We start from the raw sequence: 21,369 nt of genomic DNA, 5'->3' as shown, positions 1-21,369 counted from the left end.
GCGAAATGTAGATCTTTGCGCTGTGCGTGTTCGTAGATATTCAAATTTTCAATCTAATATCTAAAATAAAAGTTAGGAGCATAAATCGTTTTTTCATCGTCCTACCAGGGTTGCGTTCGACGAAAATGCATGTACAAAAAAAATGGAAGGATGTTGTTTCAAAAAATGTTTGTTTTTGAATGTTTACAAGCAACGTTCGTTTTTTTATGGATCCGTAGATTATTTCCTTACATTCCTTATAATTTCTTCCGATTTATTGCTTTTTACTGGATTTTTGGTAAAACTAAAATAATATAAACTGACATAAATGAAGTGCACTCCTGTTGGCGAGAAGAGCTGAGTGTGACATTAGCAAAAATAATTATATATTTGAAAATCAATTATTTCATGTTTTGGAATTCAACCATAAACAAGCACCTATATATCTTCTTATCAATGAAAAGTATTTTTCCAAGGTAATGGCAGGCAAGCCAACGTTCAGGCAGGACAACGTCTGTCGGGTCCGCTAGTTCAATACAAAACGATGACTTGCTTTATCGATCTTGCTCTTTAATTCAAGTGAAATTATTTTTCACGTTTTTTTTTCTTTCATACACATATTAAAGACATATACTATAATTACAAAAATACACGTTGGAAAAAACAATTTCAAATTAAGCTATAACATGAATTGGAAAAAATTCCTACAAGACTACAGCGTCTGAGCGTGGGCCAGTCCTTTTTAAGTATTAAATAGTTTATAGTACATATATATGGTATGACATGACCATGAAAAGAAAAGAAAAGAAAAGAAAAGAAAAGAAAAGAAAAGAAAAGAAAAGAAAAGAAGAGATAAGAAAAACAAAAGAAAAACCAAATTAACATTTGCTGAAATTACGAAAATATGATTTATTTGCAGTATGCATTTATTTTTATTTTTTTTAATGTGTATCCTCTCCCATTTTCATCTATCATGGACCCCACAATTTGCATTGCATCCGTTGATACTAATTCAGTCAACGAATATTTGAAAGCAACCTCGGTGTTCTAATTTATGTCCGAATTAGGAATTCATATTTTATATAAAGGTTTCTGACCTTTTTGTAAAAATATAATGTATTCAAATGATATACAATTTCCAACTACACAGAAGACAGACGAGTCGTAAACATTAAAATGATGTTTCTCAGAATGAAGTTTTCCATTTTAGTAGAGAACATCCGTCCGAAAGTACAGTCCACTCTAAACATAAATAAAAATCTTTGAGGTGTACGAGTATTTTTATATTTAATCGTCCTGTTTATATATTTTGTATTGGAAAAGTTTAATCTACCATAGTTATTTTTTTTCTTACACTTTGTTTTGACCGGTTCTCTGCTACTACGTGCTCATTTGTCTCATAAAAATTCAGAAACCGGTCTTCTAACAAATAAATAATAAGCGGGGTAAAACAAAGTATTTTTACTATAATATTTTAGTTTGTCCAAATGTTTGTAGACAAATTACTGGATTTCACCCCCTCGGGAGTCATTAAGATTAAGAAATTACAACAGGGATGGAGAATACATTAGAAAAGGGAATATGGAAGTATGGGCATTTACAGGGCTTAAGACCGTCACAAAAATCAACAAATGGAAGAAATGAAGAAATATGGATGTTCAAACATAGGCAAAATGGTGAATGTTACACGGTGTGTAAAATGACCACTTGAACCAGCCTATGACAAGTCATACGCCCTGTAAATGCCTAGACTTTCATAATCCCTTTTCTAAGGTATTCTCCATCCCTGTTGTAATTTGTTAAAGTATTTTTATTTCAATTTAAATTATATGATAAATAACCACAAAGCAATCGTTTTATTTTTATCGTTTTATCGTTGGCCTCGTGGTGTAGTGGTCAGCGCGTTTTCCGACCATGCAAAAGGTCTTGGGTTCGATTCCCGACATGGTTGACATGAATTATTTATTTAAAAAGGTGTTTTTACACTAGTATATTTCATAGTCCCTGGACTGGTACCTGAAGCGTAAGACTGGTCATCTTATATATGTATTTGGATAATTTATAAAGCGCAATTTTTGTGAAAATCATCTCAAGGGCACTGAACAAAAAATAAATATCCCAGCACGTCTTGCAGCTACAGAGCGCAAGGACGGTTGGGATTCTAGTTCCTCTTCTACAATTATGGTATATTACAATTATTATATATAGGAGCTAGATTGTGCTTTAGCACGTCTTGCAGCTACAGAGCGCATGGACAGTAAGAAATCTAGCCCCCATTTACATTTTGTTTACTTGACAATGAAGTTTAGAAATAAAAAAACAAATTTATGAAAATAGAAGTTCGATTACAATAGGTCTTGCAGCTACTGAGCGCATGGACGGTTGGAATTCTCCCCCATTTACTAAATTTAGAGATTTGATGGTTGATAAAATTTACCTATTGAAGCTTGATTTACTAATCGTCTTGCAGCTACAAAGCGCGAGGAAATGAAATTCTTGCAACTTAAAATTTTCAATAAGTTTACAAAAATAAACATTGAGCATAAAAGTCATTTTGTAAAGTATTTATACTAAAAATTAATTATGATATAAAGGAGCTAAATAACAGCACATTGAATTTGACTTTAATTATATAGTGAACTAGCGTACCCGACAGACGTTCTCCCGTCCAAACGTTGGCTTGCCAGCTATAAGTTTGGAAAAAGACTTTTCATTGATAAGTAGATACCTAAGTACTTGTTTGTGATTAAATTCCAAAACTAAAAATCGTTAATATTTAAATATTGGATTTAAATAGGTACCTAGGTACTTGTTTATGGTTGAATTCCAAAACATAAAATAAATAGTTGTTCAAATATGGAATTTTTATTAAACGTCAAACTCCGGTCGTGTCACCAACACCCCTCTGTTCTTATGTTAGAATACGATTTTTGAAAATGTATTGAATTTAATATTATTTAAGTATTATCAAAAATCCAGAAAAAGAATTAATGGGTAGAAATTATAAGGAATTTAAGGAAAGAATCTGATTGAGATCCACAAAAAAACAAATGCTGTTTGTAAACATTCAGAAACAAACTTTTTAATACACAAAAAAAAACATCTTTCCATTTTTCAGTAAATGCATTCTTCTCAAATGCAACCCTGGTAGATCGATGAATAAAACATTTATATTTTTTACATATTGGATTGAAGATTTTAATATTTACAAACAGGCACAGCGCAAAGATCTATATTTTACTGAAAACCGCACGTAAATCGGTCAAGCCGTTTAGGAGTTCGGTGATGTCACACGTACAGAGGAATTATATATTTATATAAAGATAACCACAGTATAAATTTGAACTTATATTATTAGAAATTAAACACTGATTTGAGTCTACTGAACAGTCTTTGTCAGTAGACTCAAATCGGTTTCTCGGATGGTATGTTAAAACTAATGGCGAGATACCTCCAAAACAGAAACCAACACGTCTCCTACGGTCTATTTGCGTAAGATTGTTTCCATACTTTCTCGGGTATCCCGCAAGGCTCTAACCTGGGTCCATTGATGTTCTCAATTTTCATTAATAATATTAAAATGTAATTTTAAACTCGCGTTTTCTGTTGTTTGCGACGATTTTTGTCTTCTCCAAGTAGATATATTTAATATATCTGAATGGGGAAGGTGAAACAAACTTTGGTTTAATGTTTCCAAGTGTTCGGTCACACCCTTTGGGCCCTAGCCCAAAAAAAAATTTTTTTTTCGCTACAAAATGAATGACCAGAATCTAATACGAACATCGAATGTTAAGGATCTGGGCGTTAGATTTGTGAGCACTGACATTTCATGAACACATAGAAACAATCAGTGGTAATGCATTAAAGATGTAAGTATTTGTTCTGCGTACTGCCAGGGTTTTCGGAAATACTCGCGTACTGAGAACTCTGTACAACTCCCCGGTGCGAAATAGACTCGAGAGTGGCTCGATGATTTGAGAGCCACATGAACTGAAATACTATCTTGTGATAGAGAAAATCCAAAAGAAGTTTCTTAGATATCTCTACATGAGAGAGCACGAGTATTATCCTCACCCTAACTCAATTTTTCCCAATTCCGACAGCAATAGGGTTTGTTAGATTGTTCCTGAGATATCTCTGCATGAGAGAGTGCGGGTGTTATCCTCGGCTCTACCCGACCAAGTTTCTTCAGGGTATGCTTGGCTACAACAGTTTAGAGACTAGAAGAAACGTGTATTTGACTACAAATTTTTATCGATTGTTGCGCGGTATGATGGATAATTCTGATATTATGATGAGCATTGATTTGTATCTTCCTGATGATTATCTAAGACAGCGTCAGCATAGATTGTTTCATATTCCGATATTCAGGACCAACCGGCCCCTGATTATGCCTGTTGGAAGGGCTACCGCTATGCTGAACAACATCGCTCTGGATATTGATAAGTTCCATGTATCCGAGGGGGTTTTCTGGAGCAGGATTCTCCTGCTACTTTGACATGAGTCTCTTTTGTGTTTTTTACTTTATTTTTTATAATTTGTACGCATTGAATATACGAGTATGTTTGTAATGTATATGTTATATTTAAAATAAATTAATTGAATTAAATTGAATTAAATCAGTGTTCGATTTCTAATATCATAAGTTTAAGTATGGAGTTCTACAAAATAAACACCAAATCAATCAATAATATAAATTTGAGTTCAAGTATAATTTTCAAAATAGCCAATATTTCAAACGAAACATTTATTTTATCAAACAGTCGTTTTTTTAGTACTACACGACTTACTAGGGGGATTCTATACGCTATCCCTCTGCTTTTATGTACGTTGGTTCTCTCAAAATATATTCAGAAATGTATTGAAATGTAAAAACGTCTCTGGTAAATATGTTGAGATCATTATCAAAAAACTTTGATGTTCGTCGTTTGTGTTCTTTGATAAATATTTGTCAACATAAAATTTCGACAAGTTTACACAAAATTCCCCCGCGAGTCTAAGGACGTTTTCGGCCAAAAAAATAAGAGATACATACACAAAGATCTTTGAAATTTAAATACGTTATTTGGTAAATATTCTAAAAGCTAGCAGCTGGTCTTAAATTGAAGAAGAGACTTCAATTTAAAGTCGCTTTAGATACAATTTATTTTCAATGTAGGGGAGGGGTGGACAAAGTGAAGTATCTTATATATAAAGACGTTTGGCTCGATTATAAATTATTATTTAGTTTGTTAAGAATGGTAATTTGGTTGTATCGTCTATGATGGAAGATTCGTATTATATATTTTCACTTGCGGGCCCGACAGTCATTGTCCTGCCCGAACGTTGGCTTGCCTGCTATTAGCTTGGCTAAAGACTTTTCATTGATAAGTAGATATGTACCTGGGTATTTGTAATGATTTAATTCCAAAACTAATAATTATTCATATTCAAATATTGAATTTAATTAGGTACCTAGGTACTTGTTTATGGTTGAATTCCAAAACATAAAATAATTCTTTTTGCAAACGTCAAACTCGACTTTTCTCACTATCAGGCATGCACTTTATTCATGAATACAATTTCCAAAAATGTATTTAATGTCAATCAATATTATTTTAGTATTACCAAAAATCCAGTGAAAATAAATAAATGGACGAAATTATCAGGAATGAAAAGAAAGAAACTGATTGGGATCCATAAAAAGCGAATGTTGTTTGGAAACATTCAAAAACATTTTTTTTTAAACACACAAAAATAACATCCTTCCATTTTTTTGGGACATGCATTTTCGTCGAATGCAACCCTCGTAGGTCGATGAAAAAAAGAGTTATGCTTCTAACTTTTTTTTTATTCGATTAAAAAAAAATATGTCTACGAACACGCGCAGCCCAAAGATCTACATTTCGCTAAAAACCGCACGTAAATCGGTTAAGCCGTTTAAGAGAAGCTTAGTGACCTCACACGTACATGAGAATTATATATATAAAGATTATAGGATTTACAGTTTAGTTACAAAATAAAAATAGCAATTTACCTCACTTTGCTTCGACATAGTAACACAATAAAAAACACTTACGCATGCAGATGCTAATTGAATCAGTAATAAAAAATAGTAATAGCTGGGTAGTCTTCAACTAAATCAAATCAAATCAATCATAACTCGTAAATACAAAATTGATTCTAGACAATGGAAAAGTTGTCGTCTTGCAGACTACAAATTGAATAAATATTCAAGCAATCCCAGAAAAGGGGGTTGGTTATACGAGATAATATTAGATCTGTAACTTAAAACCCGGATTTAAAAAAAATAAATTAGGCGTTTATTGAAGAAAAAATCTTCTAGAATTCTATTACTCAAAGTATTGTACATTGGAAATCACAATATTTCCCCATCTTTCCGGCAATTGGATGCCATCACAAAAAAACGATCTTCTTTTAAATCAAAGAATGAATCAAGCCAATTTTTGATGCCTTGGACTGAGCGTATTCCGAAAAGTGCATTGTGCATCGGCCGGAACAAATGGAAGCCAGAAGGTGCCAAGTCTGGACTATTTGGCGGGTGGGGCAGAACTTCCCATCTGATATTTTTCAAATAGTTTTTAACAGGTTGGAAAATCAATGTCTCATTTCTGGTCTCCCATTCTGGCCGTTTTTCCTTCAATGTTCTCTGTTAACGAATCAGTAGTTGTCGGTATAGCTATCCAGTAATGGTTTCACCCGGTTTTAGAAGGTCATAATACACATCTCTCTTCTGGTCTTCATCTTCAAACTTTTTCGGCTGTTCAGACCGCGCTTTGTCATTGACATCAAAATCGTCACTTTCAAAGCGTTGAAATCACTCGAAACACTGTAATTTCGCAAGATTTCACATGTTCGCCATACAATTCTATAATATATTTGGATAATTTATCCAGCACCATTAAGTGAAAATCACCTCAAGGGCGCTGTACAATAAATAAATATCCCAGCACGTATTGCAACTACATAGTGCATGGACGGTTGGGATTCGAGTTCCTCGTCTCCAACTATGGTATATTACAAATATGATTACAGATTACACGTCTTGCAGCTACAGAGCGCATGGACAGTAAGAATTCTTAGTGAGTTTTAGTTATATTTAAAAAAATAAATAAAAAACAAATTTACAAAAATAGAAGTTAGATTACAACAAGTCTTGCAGCTACTGAGCGCATGGATGGTTGGAATTCTAGATCCCATTTACTAGGTTTATATATTTGATCGTCGATAACATTTACCTAGTGAAGCTAGATTACTAATCGTCTTGCAGCTACAAAGTGCATGGAGTGTGAAATTCTAGCAACTTAAAATTATCAACAAATTTACAAAAATTAACATTGAGCATAATAGTAAATTTGTAATGGGTTCGTTAGTAATCCATTTTTACTAATTTTTAAAAGTTTTTACGGTTAAATTAACTGCTTATAACGTTTTAAAAGCATTTGAACATAGAAATGTAACCAAATCTTTCGAGTAGATACCACTGTACTATTCTTTTTATTTTTTATAAGAATTATTTTGTTATATTTTTAATTGTTTAAATAAATATTTATAATTTCATTGTATAAATAGTTTGCGGCTGACGTGTGTGATTGGGGCGTGAATGCAAGATTAAAAGAATCAGGGTTTTTATTATGTTTTGGATGTTTGTTGATTTTTATTATGTATGTCTGAGTTAAACTGAATCAAATCTTCGATACATTTTTTTTTCGAAGTGTTTATAAATTATCACTACAACGCGATCGAGAAAACATTATAAAAAAAGACAGAATTTAAAAAAACATACTTGATCCGAAATAAAACAGTGGACAAACCTCACATCAATATATTCCTAACACATAAGATAAGGCACAAGAAATGGATGAGAAGAGAGTTTAACTTGAATAGAAGGAAGGCGAGACCGGGGAGGACCAGATCTGTTCCTGACCAGATTACTCCGTCAGCGACACTCGCCACGTCGTCCGACCCCCGCTCCTCCGACGGACCGCCACCCAGATCGCTTTAATCTCCACCCCAGCAAACTCGGCTCCACCAAGCCACCTCCGAACCACCAGAAACACCACAAATCGATATCGTTCGAATTCAAATCCAACGTGACAAGATACGTGGCCCCCGACGGAACCATCCTGCTGGTCACAGACAATGGAACGGAAGTTATAACAAACACGGGGGGTGGCGACCTAATCCAAGCCATAATCAAAGCGATGGGCCAAAGGTCTAGATCCCAAGCAGCGGCGTCAGCAAGCAGGAGGCATCCGAATGTGTCCCGAAACAGAGTTCAGTCGGGTGAGACCTCGCCAGATGAGCTTTTAAATTATTTTTTCCTCTTGTGCAAGATCTGTTTCTTCTCGTTCGACGCTTGAGTCCTCCAGGGAAGGATGGAATCTCAGGCTCGTCGTTAATCGTAATGAATTCCAAATGTATTGGTGCTTTGGTGTCTTTATTATCTATTGTAAGTTCCTGGTCGCTACAAGGGTCTGAAGGTGAAGGTAGCGAGGTTTAAATGCCGCTCTCTTTGTTCCCTGTCAATCAGTAAAGTTTAAGTTGCTTTCTCAAACGGCACGATTTTTATTAAATAATTCGCAGAAAGCAACATAACTTTTCTAAGGGACATTTCAACCAAAATGTTGGTGAGTGAAACTGCTGCATTTGTAGATAGAAACTACAAAAATACACATCTCTTTTCAGTGTTTTAGTTTGTTCATGTCCAACACTTTTGAATTCCAACATTACCTTAAATATGAAATATATTTTGGTTTTAAAGATCAATATTCTGTGGTGTTGAACTTAAATGCATCTCTTTTACTATATTTTGTATGTGCAATGTTTTTTTTGTTGTTGTTTAGAGCACTCCACGTTCTTGTTAAGTTCCGACAATGATCTCAGATTCTTTCTATTCACTACTATTCTTTGCATCACTAAATGTTAGTTTTTCCTCTGTTCTCTCACACTGCAGCTTTTTCTTCTCACCGACCACGTGTGTCTATTTCGTCTGTTTCCGCGTCTTTTAGATCTTCAACACCTTCATTTTTCACCTATGTCAGCCTTTCGGGATCTTTGGAAGGCTGCTTTTGTCTGTGTCCAATATCTTATCGAAAAACGTAAAATTTTAAGTGTTATGCTGTTATGTTGCAACTCTTTGTGGTGTCATATTTTTCTTTAATGTTTTGCATGGTACTATATTGACTGTTATCAAAGTTTATACACAGTTTTTGAGGGTCAGACCACGAAACTTCTGAGGAACATTCCTCATGGGGTAAGCTTTAAAAAAAATTTGTTAAATGTTTTCCAAAAAGTGATTTTGAAAAAAAAAATATGATCTCAAAATCTAGTTAATCCTTAATTTCTCGGACAAGGAGTCCCTCCACAAACCCCTACCCCTCTTCTACCCAGCCGCTTCCGAGTCCGCGTCTGTTTTTGGCTTTGGTCAAATAAGTTTTATCTCTGTTTTTTTTGTTGTTGAGGGGTAAGAGTTTACGGAAGGGACGCTCAATTTGAGATTAAAACAAAAAAAACTTTTTTTTTTAATGACTTTGAGGAAAACTTTTATTAGGATTTTTTAAAAAGCTAACCGTGAAGAATGCTCCTCTGAAGTTTTGCGGTCTGGCCCTGAAAAACCGTGTATATTGTTACTTTACTTGCGATACTTATGGCAATGCAAGTGTTTCAATATTTTGATCTTCAACCAAAAAATAGCAATCTAAATTTTTTTATAAATTAAAAAATTACTACTATTTTTTTTTTAATTCACCCTCACTATTTCAAGCTCTATGCCACGAAACACTTCAGATATTATGAAATATTGCATAGGATTTTTTTTTTTATTAAATGTTTCATGTAGGAATCTAACTCGGAACCTCGTGCATGGTAAACACGCTAACTTTTAGACCACGAGGTTAACGAATTATTTTCTTACCCCTGATAATTACAATCTTTCAAACTCCATATATTTATAGGCCCTCGCCTATACCTCGAGGTTTCAATTGTCTGTATCAGCTGCGTAACTTTTTTGATCAAATATTATTTACTAATCGACCATAAAGTACCTTCGTTCTTAATTTTCTGAATCTATAAATGCAATCGCTAATTTATCATAAAATAATTTATCGTATGACATTGGAAAGAGTTGATTTGAAAAGCATGGATTGTTGTTATGGTTGCATGTTGTTGCATGACTTTTAGTATTATATTTTGGGGCATTTTGGATTTTCTACTGTTCGTTCTTTAGTTCTAAATCTTACGACTTCTATGAATTGATGTGTTACTCTTCTTCTTCTCTTTTTTCATTCCTCACTACACATTTGAAAAATGCACATGGACAACATCAAAAACAATTTATTTTTACACTGTATACTATTATTATTTATTAAATTATAATATACATATTAAACTAATCAAAACAATTTTACTAAGTGATATAAATTTTTCAGACCTTGAATAAAATCATTTATTTAACTACTTTTTAGAACGAATGAAAACGGTGCCAATGGTCAAAGGGGCGTTTGAATAATATTAAAATTTTAAGCAGCTTTATTAATGGAAAGTTTGAAGTTTGATAGTTACAATCTATAAAAACGGGAAAGTCGATTTCTTTAAAAAAATATTTAAATTATTTTATATTTTGTGTATATGTATGCCTGAAAATTTTACAGAAATATCTGCAATATAACATTATCACATTTTTGTTAGCAAATACAGTAAAAAAACTGTATCCATTAAAATTTTAAAGAACTTATGTTTTGGTATTGGTTTGAAACTTCTTCATTCTTGTCTGATGCAACAACATAATATTTATATATTTTTCATACACATTATTTTTTTTAAAATACTCAAATATTTCCATAAAATATCTAAGGAGATAAGGCAAAATCTGACATGAATGATTTAATTTAATTCAAGAAAACAACTCCAATCCAAACAATTGACTTATTGAGGTTTTTTTGTAAAATATTTGCCCTGAAAATCGGTTGTACCAGTAAAAATTATTATTTTAACAATTCAAAAACAACACATCACGTTTTTTAATGGTTAGGTGGCATTTTGGTAAATTTAAAAAATTCGCGATGTTTTTCTTTTAAATCGTTAAAATTCTTGTTTAATTCGAGGGTCTTATTTTTGTATTGGTTTGGCTTTACGCTTTAACTGTGCTTTTGGTGTTAAAATTTCATATTTAACATAAATGTTTATATAAATGTAGACGTACAATTTTAAACTATTTATGTCGTACTTTTTATACCTACTGTAATAAAGAAAAATAATGTAAATTAGGTGTAATAAATTAAATAATTTAAGAGCGAGTGACTGTTGTGAATGGTAAATAAAATTTTCAAAATGGAGAGCAGATTGTCAAAGGAGATAGAATGGACTCAGCGCTTTGTCAAAAAACCAAGGGACTGATCAAAGTAATTTCAAATTTGATGTTTGTTTTGATGCTGCCAAAAATGTGATATTTCAAAATGTTTACTTTAATATCATAATCTTACTGAAATGGGATTTAATTCGGTTGTTTATTTTGCTGGGTCAAATTTTTTTCGAATAATATTTTTTTACCGTATAAAATAAATATAAAAATATGAAAAATAAAATAATATAGAATACAAAGGTAATTTAAGACTCCTCCTCACTAAGAAAACCTGTTCTGAGCAGGACTGTACAGTGTTCCAATTTTTCAAAAATATATTAGGCAAACCAGAGAAATTTATTACCTAAGTATGTGTGTAGTAGATAAAGAAATTGTAATTTTTTGTTAATAATCCATGACTATTATTATAAAAATTTGTTGCTAGAAAAATGCGACGTGTTTGGCCTTGTTTGTTGTGACGTCAATATTCGCGATATTGTTCTTAACAAAGTTCAGTGGCCAGGAACAAATAAATATGAATCGCCACGTACTAGGGGCGTGGCCAATAGAATGACCGTTTTTGTGGGAATTCAAAATTACAAATTTAGAAGTATTTTTCATGCCACTAATTCATGCCAATAATTGGCAAAAAAATATTTTTTACTGGACAGTATTTCATAGGCCTTTATTGCTTTTAAAATGTAAAAAAAATATGGGTCATTTCCCCATTGAACCTGGAGTGTACCTGGGATAACTATCTTTACCATTACACTACAGAGAAGGGTGCCGTGGCGCAGTAGGTTAGACGGCCAACTGTGAAATTGGGGTCGCGGGTTCGAATCCCGCCAGTTGAAAGAAAAAAATCCAAGAAAGATCTTTTTCTCAATTGGTCTAGGTGTTGTGGTGTATTTTTCATTACATCCTTCCAAATTCTCAATCCTACTTGCTGACAAGCCTCAAAACAGAGGCTTAGCCGGTTATTCCTTTAAAAAAAAGGTTTACCAGTGTGAAAAAATGAATTAATATTTTCAGTAGTGTCCCAGTGTGTCTGTGAAGTAATTCGGTAAGATGAAACTCACTCACATCAATAAAGGTTTCGGCACTTTTACTTTTCAAAAATCAACTGACGGAAGAATACACGATAAATGGATGTTCAAACATATGCAGAATGGTAAGTGTTACGCACTTAAACCAGCAAATGACAGCCCTGTAAATGCCTAGACTTTCATACCCCTTCTCTTAAATGTTGCCTATCTCAATTGTTACGTTTATTGGGGAAATTTCAGCGCCTCGTTTCTTTTAGTACCTACACAATTTCGGATTAATAGCGTCCTTTTCCTTCCAAACCCTTTTCTCTTCTGAGTATTGACAACAAACTTATGTTGACATTAAAAAATCCCTCGGGGCAGAAAGAAGTAATTCGCTTTGGAAGTATTACGGAACTTAGCAAAAACATTAACTGGGAGACATTGGGCAAACCGGAAACAGGGAATTAGCCCGAACAGAAAACTACTTAAATATGAAATAAAGATATTTTGTTGGCGGGGACTTGGAAAGTTTTCTAAACCAAAAGAAAACAAGCGATTAAGAAAACCTCAACTTTCTTAGACGCGGGTAAAAGTATGTCGTGACTTATTAGTTTTCACTAAACCTACACTCTTTCCTTACTGTGCTCAAAAAATTCGCGCGTGCCTGAGCTGTGTAGTCAATAAACATGCAAAAATGAGAGTTTTAAAATCAGAAAAATGGAGTTTTCATATGCAAATTGTTTCAATCAACAATATTTCAAAATATTTTAGACGAAAGTTGTAACATTTTAAATGTAATCGCTCAAAACACGAAAAAACCATTTGCTAAAGCTTATACCACGAGCGAGTGGACCATCCCCAACAAAGCCCCGATAGCTACTAGCGAGCTACTTGAGTGGTACTGGTTACTTGACTACTGACCTGCGGACGCGCGAAATTATCTCTCTCGCTCACGAATATACCTATAGTAGCGAGAGTGAGACGTACTGAGTTGATCGTACACTCGGTACTCTTTTACTTCATACGCCGTGACGATGCGACGCATTGGTAAAGTTTTAATTGCTTTTTTCGTGTCCAATAAATATTATTGTTCATAAAACAAGCGACCCATAAAACTTAACCTAACAATTAAAGATGAGCAAATTAAACAAACAGCAAATGCAAAGTACTTGGGTTTGGAAGTGGATGAAAAATTAGCCTGGACAAAACATTTCAAAGCAGTTATAAAAAAACTAGGTTGGACCTAGTTGGATTATTGGAATAATGAGAAGAACAGAAGTCTTTGGTAAAAGTACAAAATTAATGATATACAATGCTTTTATACTTCCACACTTAGTATATGGATTAATAATATGGTTCCACTGTAGTGAACAAATGCAAGAATCAATACAAAGAACAATGCACTTAAAGTAACATTTAATTTTAATAAATAAACTAGAACCACAGATTTATATAGAATAACAAAAATGCTCAATCTAGAGGAATTAATCTACACGAAAAAATTACAAATGATATTTAAGATGAAAAAGAATAAAAAAAGACAAATATTAAATTTAATTTTAACTACAACATACATAAAATAAATACAGGAGCGTCAAATAATTTAACTTGCGAACAACCTAGGACCAACAGAAAAAGAAACAGAAAACACCTAAATAAATCAGTTCTTACAGCCCGTGTGACGAGTGATATGTGATGTCATTTTATCGACTTTTTATTTAAACTATTGTGTTATTTATAAATCTCCTCGTAAGATGCAATGTGTACTATGAACGCATCACCGGAAACGGAGGGCTAAAATACTGCTAAAGTATCTCTCTACAAACGGTGCTGTAACCTCTTTTTACATTGAGCAAAAGATGGGGTAATTTGTAATACAGGTATTTTAAAACGAAATGTATAAAAACAGTATTTCAAGTCTTATATTATTTGTAGACTCATTGACGTCACAGCTACACAAGAGCTACTCTAGCAACTCAATGAAATTATACTTACTTCAGTCCCTTGGTAAAATTTTATCTAAGCCATTTGATAATTATATAGACGGTATAGGAGCGCAAAAAAAAGTTCTGTGTAATTAGCGATTATACAATTTGAATGAATATGTAATAACTTATACTTTTAAATATGAAACATTTAAACAACGAACATTAAAGCCAAAAGGATTATTTAATGTTATTGATTGAATTATGAGCTAGGAAATAATAATGTTGATTTAAAGATTATTGAGGATAGCAGTGTGTTTCAGAATGAATAGTTTTGAAATCAAATCGTTTCTGATAATGGTTTCGAATCTAAGTATGGTTGACTTTTGTCGGACGTTGACAGCATTTCAGCTGAATTACCCCTTACAGTTAACTCCGCACTTCCTGATGGAAAGAAATCCCAAACCTACAACAAAACCACTTCCTCCACCTCGACCGACTGGTTCTTCGGAGCTGATCTTGGCCCCGAAGACGGCTTCGAAATAGACGAACACCATATCAGTCCGCACATGATGGAAGAAGGGCACAGAAGACTATTTGGAAGACCCGGGAGGCGAAAGGGGGGAACACACCACAAGAACCATGATGGGACGAGTATGTGCCAATTTTTTGGACGGTTGTTGTTCTGGCTCTTCTCCAACTGGTGTTACTGCCTCTACACCTTCTACACCTTTACTAAGTGTCTCTATCTACCCTGAAAGATTTTACGCGCTTTTTATTTCTGATTTTACATGAGTCCCTTACATACCTTTCCACGCAATGTTTGGGCAGCATCAGACACATAAACCATATATCTTTAAAAATACATGGTTCGGTATTAAATATATAAATAAAGGTTAATTAATTTATAATTTACTTGTTTTTTTTTTCAAAATTGTATTATTTGTCATAAAAAAACAAAATTAAACGATGAATTCATTTTTGCATGACTTTTGCATTTTTATGATATTTCAACCATTTGGATTTTTTGAAATTTTTATTAAAATTTATGCATCTATTTTATGCTTGGTTCCAATCAATTTTATTGAGTAAAATAATTTTGGTATGTCACAAGCTGATATATTCCAAATCATAGCTTTCGTGAGATTTTTATGAAATTTTTGTACCGCTTTTAAAATGTTTACTTTCAAAGTAGATAATGGTTTATTGAAATTTTTTGAAACGCGTTGAAGTTTTCAAAATTTTATCATAAATTTTGTAACCAGCTTAAAACCAAATGGCAAACAGTAAAAAAGTTTCAAATTTTGTCACTAAAAACTCAATTATTTTATCAAATTATGAATTATTTATGTATCCTCATTTTTTACTGGTAGTAAAATAAAAATTATACAAAAACCACACCCTTCCTAATACATACAATTATGTGTATATTGTAGTGTTTAGACTGTTAATAAAACCTTTATTTAGATCCGCAAAAATTGACTCAATCATTGACTAGTCCATGGCACGTTTGACATCTTGACGCCATTTTGTGAACGCTTTACAAGACGCCATTTGCTTTTTAGCTGGTTGTAGTACCCCTTAGTTATTATGTCCCGTCTATTTCCCCTGTCATGTTTTTTCTCCGAGATTTGATGATACTTTTGAAGTTATTGGCATGTTCGATCACCCTGAACAGCTTTGGCAGTTGCTACCTTGACCCCATTCTCACGTTTGAAATAACATAGCAAACTAACTTGTTTATTTAGCTTTAGCTAATAGCTCCACGGAACTATCTGGAGTCTGCTGGTACATTGGTGAGATGCTGAGGAGATTTCGGTCTCGAGGAGAGCACAGGCTAGAAGTGCACAGCACAGGAATTTTGCCTTTAGTTTGGTTCCAAATCCGTGGCGTTTAGAAACGATTCCTGCATTTTAGATCAACTCATCATTAGTAATAAATCCATCTTCATCGGAATCCTTGTCATCATCATCATGAATATCACCACATGTCCCGAAAGCTTGAGATAATCGAGTCGAATTTTAACCAGTCCTTATTTATTCATGTTTGTAATCTTTTAGTTTTCTTAAGATCTCTGCTGATGAAAACAAAATCAAATAAAATGGATTAAGACCTGTAAGATAGTTTTTCATTTGTTTTTTTTAACTTTAAAATATTTTTGAATTTTTTAACTTAATCCAAGTTCTTTTAACATAAAATTTGAAATAAGTAATCACGTAGAGAACCACAGTAATAAAAAAATATTTTAGAAACTCTATATTTTTATTTATATATAAACTCTGATTGTTTTTAAGATCTTTTTATTATTTTTTCAAGCGAAAATCCAAACTTCTTTTGATAAAAGTACTTTCGTTTTGAAAATGTAAACAAAAATAATGAATCTATTACTCGTATATTTTGTAGATAATATCAAAGTCAAAATCTGTATTTATTTTTATTTTTATTACGCATTGTCCTTTTGGTTGAAAACAGATTTATTTATCATTGTTATAACTGATTCGCTTTATTCATCAACGCTTCCTGGGAACTAGAACGGATCGGTTCTGGAGAGGGAAATGAAGGTCAGGAAGGAAGTACTCCCAGGATTTCTCTCCATAGCACTTGTCATCTGGCCTTGGATCGCTGCATCAGGGATAAGTCTTGCACCACTTCTTTGACTCCCGTTTTGCAGACATGTGACGCTTCCAGGTTTGTTTGTCTTATACTTCACCATCCGTTAAGATACACAATCGTTTTAGTAATAATTTATTGATTCTTGAATTCATGTCTTTCAATTTCACGTATTTTAGGTGTGATAGAGAAGGTTGCATGACTTCCCTGAGAAACTTTTACAGGACCCCGAATGTTCAATGGAACTTAGAGATCGCATTTTGCTTGTGCAAGTAAGTAATTCATTAAAAAAAATACCTGTTTATAAACACTTACATGTAAATTAGTGCTTTATGATAAGCAACTGAATGTTTCCATTTCGTGGTTCCGGTACGATACAGATATGATGGTTAACAATTAAAAAGTCTGGAATGAGGAATTCCAGCCCAACCCGGAATTAAATTTTAAATATGTTTTGGTGTACACGTGAACATTTAAAAATTTTGGAGTAGGATGAAATATCTCAAAAACGCACGCAAAAATAAATAAAAAATGTTAAAAATAGTATTCATTTTAAAATCGTAAATAATGACGTCACTCCTTATATCCACGTGTAGTATTTCCGGTTTCCGCTTTAAAGCCCCCGCACATTATAAGAAACGTTTTAACTATAGAAAAAAAAGAGTATAATTTTCATTATACTCTTTTTTCAACCAGAGATTACGTCAACTTTCTACGTTTTTCTAAATCGAAACGTTCGTAAAAACAACCATAACATAGAAATTAGCAAATTACGATCAACTAAATGAAGTAATCAAAGCAATATTCCATAGATTCTTGTCAGTTTTATTATTGGCTGGAGAAATACAACCCGCGGTCAGTGAAAGTAAGAAAGCCAACCGTTCCATGACGTCACTACTGAAAAGTGACACACTGATTACATTCATTTGGCGCAATATTTGATAAATGTAACTTTAAAAAATCATATCTTTTTAAATAACGCACAAAAAAAAAATATTTTTGCTTTGTTAAATAGTACGCTAATAGAAAAAAATAAATTAGAAAATAGTGGGATTCTTTATTACTTTAGTGATATAATCCAATCAAGGTCAATCCTTGTCAATAACAAACTTCTTATTCTTCTTCCGGGGTCTCCTTAGGTCCCCTCGACGTGACGTTGGTGATCACTGCAGCAAAAGCACCTGTCCTGCGCTACTCGGAACAGGTCTTCAACTCTCCTCACTTCTGTCTCATCCCTTATATTCCGCAGCCAGCACAACTGCCTCCTGCCAACTCTCCGCCATCTTTTAATCTTGCCCTTGATTAGCAACTGAATGAAGTGATATTTATCTTCCTTCAGTACATGATCCAAATATGAGATTTTTCTAACGTTCACACTCGACTACAGTTCTCTGTTGGCTCTGGCTCTCTGTAGTACGTCTGTGTTACTGACCATGTCGGTTCGTGATATAGGCAGCATTCTGCGATGTATTTACATACGAGTACATCTCAAATGCCTCCAATCGGTTCATTACATTCATTTTCTGAGTCCAACAAACTAAGAGCATATATTTGGTGTAATCTACTTCTAAGCTAAGCTTCGAATTTTTATCTTTTTAGTGAGGTAAAGTCAAAAATTACAAATGGAGAAGTTTATTTATTTATTTCTTCGATTTAAATGTACAATACAGCACGAATGCCAATTACAATGCACGTATTTATGATTAGGGGTAGCAAAGTGTAATCTCTCGTCTTCCAGGCAGTAGCTAGGCTTTTTATCGACCTGGGCTTGGTGGGGGAGATTTAGCAAAATCTAAACTCTCGCCTTCCACCCGCTCTTTATAGACCTGGGCTTAGAGATTAAGAACTATTCACGGGGACCCGTCACAATAGATATTCACAGGTCGCAGTGACGTCAGGAGCTTGAATAGCACTGACTTCCACCTCTAAGAATAAAAATAATAAGACTATGATTAGGTAATTACAAAAACATATTTTAAAGCACAATAGATTATTAAGGACCAACATATAGTCCATAAAAACATGCAACAGGAGCATGCGGCCGTCGTCTCAATTTGGAACTACCGCTGTTTTTCTTCACTGTCATACTGGGAAATAAGTAAAGGGTGATTGTACTGACCATGTGTATTTGATTGATCACAAATTGACAATACTGCAGTGAGGGGTACAATGAATGCTTTTAAAGATTTTTTGTTTTGTTATATCTACTATTTGATTGTATAGAAATATTAAATTTTCGCTTAGTTAGTTTTTTTTTTAAATTGATATTGAATATGCGAAACTGAAGAAAGACACAAGTCTGTATGAACAGTTTCGGGAAAGGGGTGGGTGTTTTCATTGTAGTCCATAAAAACAATGGTAAACAATGACCAATAAGTCACTAATACACATTATGATACATAGTTAGAGAGGAAGAGTCTTAAGCTGGTAATCCCAGCGTGGAAAAGATTCACCTCTCTCGGTAGGCTGTTCAACAGACCAATTATCCTCCCCACAGGCATCATCAACGGTAAATTTGTCCTGCATTCAGAAAAAACTCTTGGCTCCATATAAATAGTTTCTTGGTACATATAATTTTATGCGTTCTGAAGTTTAAAGTTTTACTTACATAAATTGACCTTAAATAGGTAGGAGACCAACATTAGGGTGGGCCAATATTTTTTTTTCCGAATTTTGAAATTAAAGGGGTCTAAAAAGTTGCCTTTTGGATTACTCGTATTGCAAAAAATATTCAATACTACTTTTGGCTCTCGTCGATTTTTTTGTACTAAGCCGGGTGTCCTTTCGTATTTAAGTAAGAAAATCAGCCTAATTAAATTTTATAATGTGCATTAAATCTTATTAAATAAGCATTTAAGGGCGTGAGTTGCACTTTGTTTTGTAATAAATGAGTTGCATTGTTTTAATGAGCCATTGTTTTTGTCGATATTAGGCAGGCGCTCAACGGAATCAGTTCCGCAGAGTGTAAACTTTTTGCATTTCGGTAGTTTCAAAACGTGTTCGAATTTGTAATGAGATGAAATAATATATTTACTAACAAAAAAATATTTTATCAATATTAACAAAATGTTCAGATAGTGATAAACTTCCAACTTCGGTACGGGGCCAAAAGTAGGATGAAATATTATTTTAAATAATTTTTATGTTGAATGTGATGCAAAATGCTAAAAAAATAAAAAACTTTGATTTCTAAAAAAATAAAAAACTTCATGCATCATCGGACCACTCAAGGATTTATTATTTATCATTTAGCAAAAATAAAAACATTTCAACTCTTGTGTGGATTCAATTATTCACTCCTGTCATAGAAGTGCTATTATCTCAGTTTCACTTTTCTATGGCTGGCTGCTTTCTGAATGCTAGCTGTTCAACTCAAAACATGTTTTGGGGTTCTCTGGTCGTTCTTTCCATGGACTCTTCATACGTAAAATGATGATGAAGATTGATTCATTAATTTTGGATCAGGGTTAACAATTTCTTATATTATTTAGGAAAACTGAGAACAAAGAAGACCCGTGCATGAATGCCCAGGAGAAGCTCCACCCGATGTGCGCCCAGAGGGAGCCGGGAGCTCCTCTACCAGCCTGTCACGTTCTTGCGCAGTCCTGCAGGGAGCAACCGGAGTGCAGGTGAGTTGGTGTTACGCCAATCGTCCATTATTTAAAAAGTTATGTTTGAAACACAAATTTTGTTGTTAATTAATTAATTTAATTATTTATACGCCCAATGGTCATTTTTAATGACATATTCATTCATAGAAAATTATTATGAAGAAAAGTAAAAATACACAATGGTATAAAGTAGACTTGGTGGGTGTAGCTGACGTCATAGTCCTTTCCTTTGTTATTGTATATTAGTATAAATGTTTCATTCATTATTTTAGTTGTATTTAATATTATGTAACCAGTATGTATGAGTCTGCGAGGCTAATTCCGCGTCTAACCGGCCGCCGCCGTATAAAGACGATTTGAGCGGAGCGTGGCAAGCTAGCGGCCCTTTCACGCCGCTCTGGTCGACGCTTGATTGTGCAATGGAAGAACGGGGGCGGAGGTCGGGGCTTAAGCTAGGGTTTCCTAGGAGAGCGGTGCCCGTATTTTAACGGCCGTAGTGAACGTTGATACAGTGGACAGCCGTCGTAACGTCGAATAAAGAGTGGTTTCCTAGGGAAACGGTGTTAAATGGTGTTGATAACACCTTTTTCCTAGGAAACCACACTCTAGTCACCGTTACGACGGCTGTCCACTGCATCACCGTTCACTACGGCCGTTAAAATACGGGCACCGCTGTCCTAGGAAACCCTAGCTTTATACGTTGGCCAGAGGGCGCCTATTTACGTTGGCCGCTCGGGAGAATACTTGACTAGAGCGGGGGGCCGGCACGATTCCCATACCTAAGTTAAACGTAGGGTCAGATTTTGTAATTTTTTATTTTATTTTATTGAAATAAACGGCACTTGGTGCCTTTTACATATTAGTTACAAATACAA

The 21,369-nt window shown here is 33.8% G+C and overlaps 1 protein-coding gene across 1 annotated transcript in view; it reads left to right on the top strand.

The window, feature by feature from the left end:
- The window catches only part of Gfrl (Glial cell line-derived neurotrophic family receptor-like), a 144,906-nt gene that overhangs the window by 114,587 nt on the left and 8,950 nt on the right, over positions 1–21,369 (top strand). The window contains exons 6-10 of the mRNA XM_088243161.1: positions 7,867–8,265; positions 14,703–14,927; positions 16,805–16,961; positions 17,063–17,155; positions 20,375–20,512. Of these exons, the coding sequence (XP_088099287.1) occupies positions 7,867–8,265; positions 14,703–14,927; positions 16,805–16,961; positions 17,063–17,155; positions 20,375–20,512 (1,012 nt within the window). The remainder of the gene's footprint in view (positions 1–7,866; positions 8,266–14,702; positions 14,928–16,804; positions 16,962–17,062; positions 17,156–20,374; positions 20,513–21,369) is intronic.

Source organism: Micrasema longulum, unplaced genomic scaffold (genome assembly GCF_059751315.1).
Source record: "Micrasema longulum isolate JH-2025_06_02 unplaced genomic scaffold, ASM5975131v1 h1tg000193l, whole genome shotgun sequence".
Classification (NCBI taxonomy): Eukaryota; Metazoa; Arthropoda; class Insecta; order Trichoptera; family Brachycentridae; genus Micrasema; species Micrasema longulum.
The sequence above is the reverse complement of the archived record's forward strand: the minus strand, read 5'-3'. Positions and strand labels throughout refer to the sequence as shown.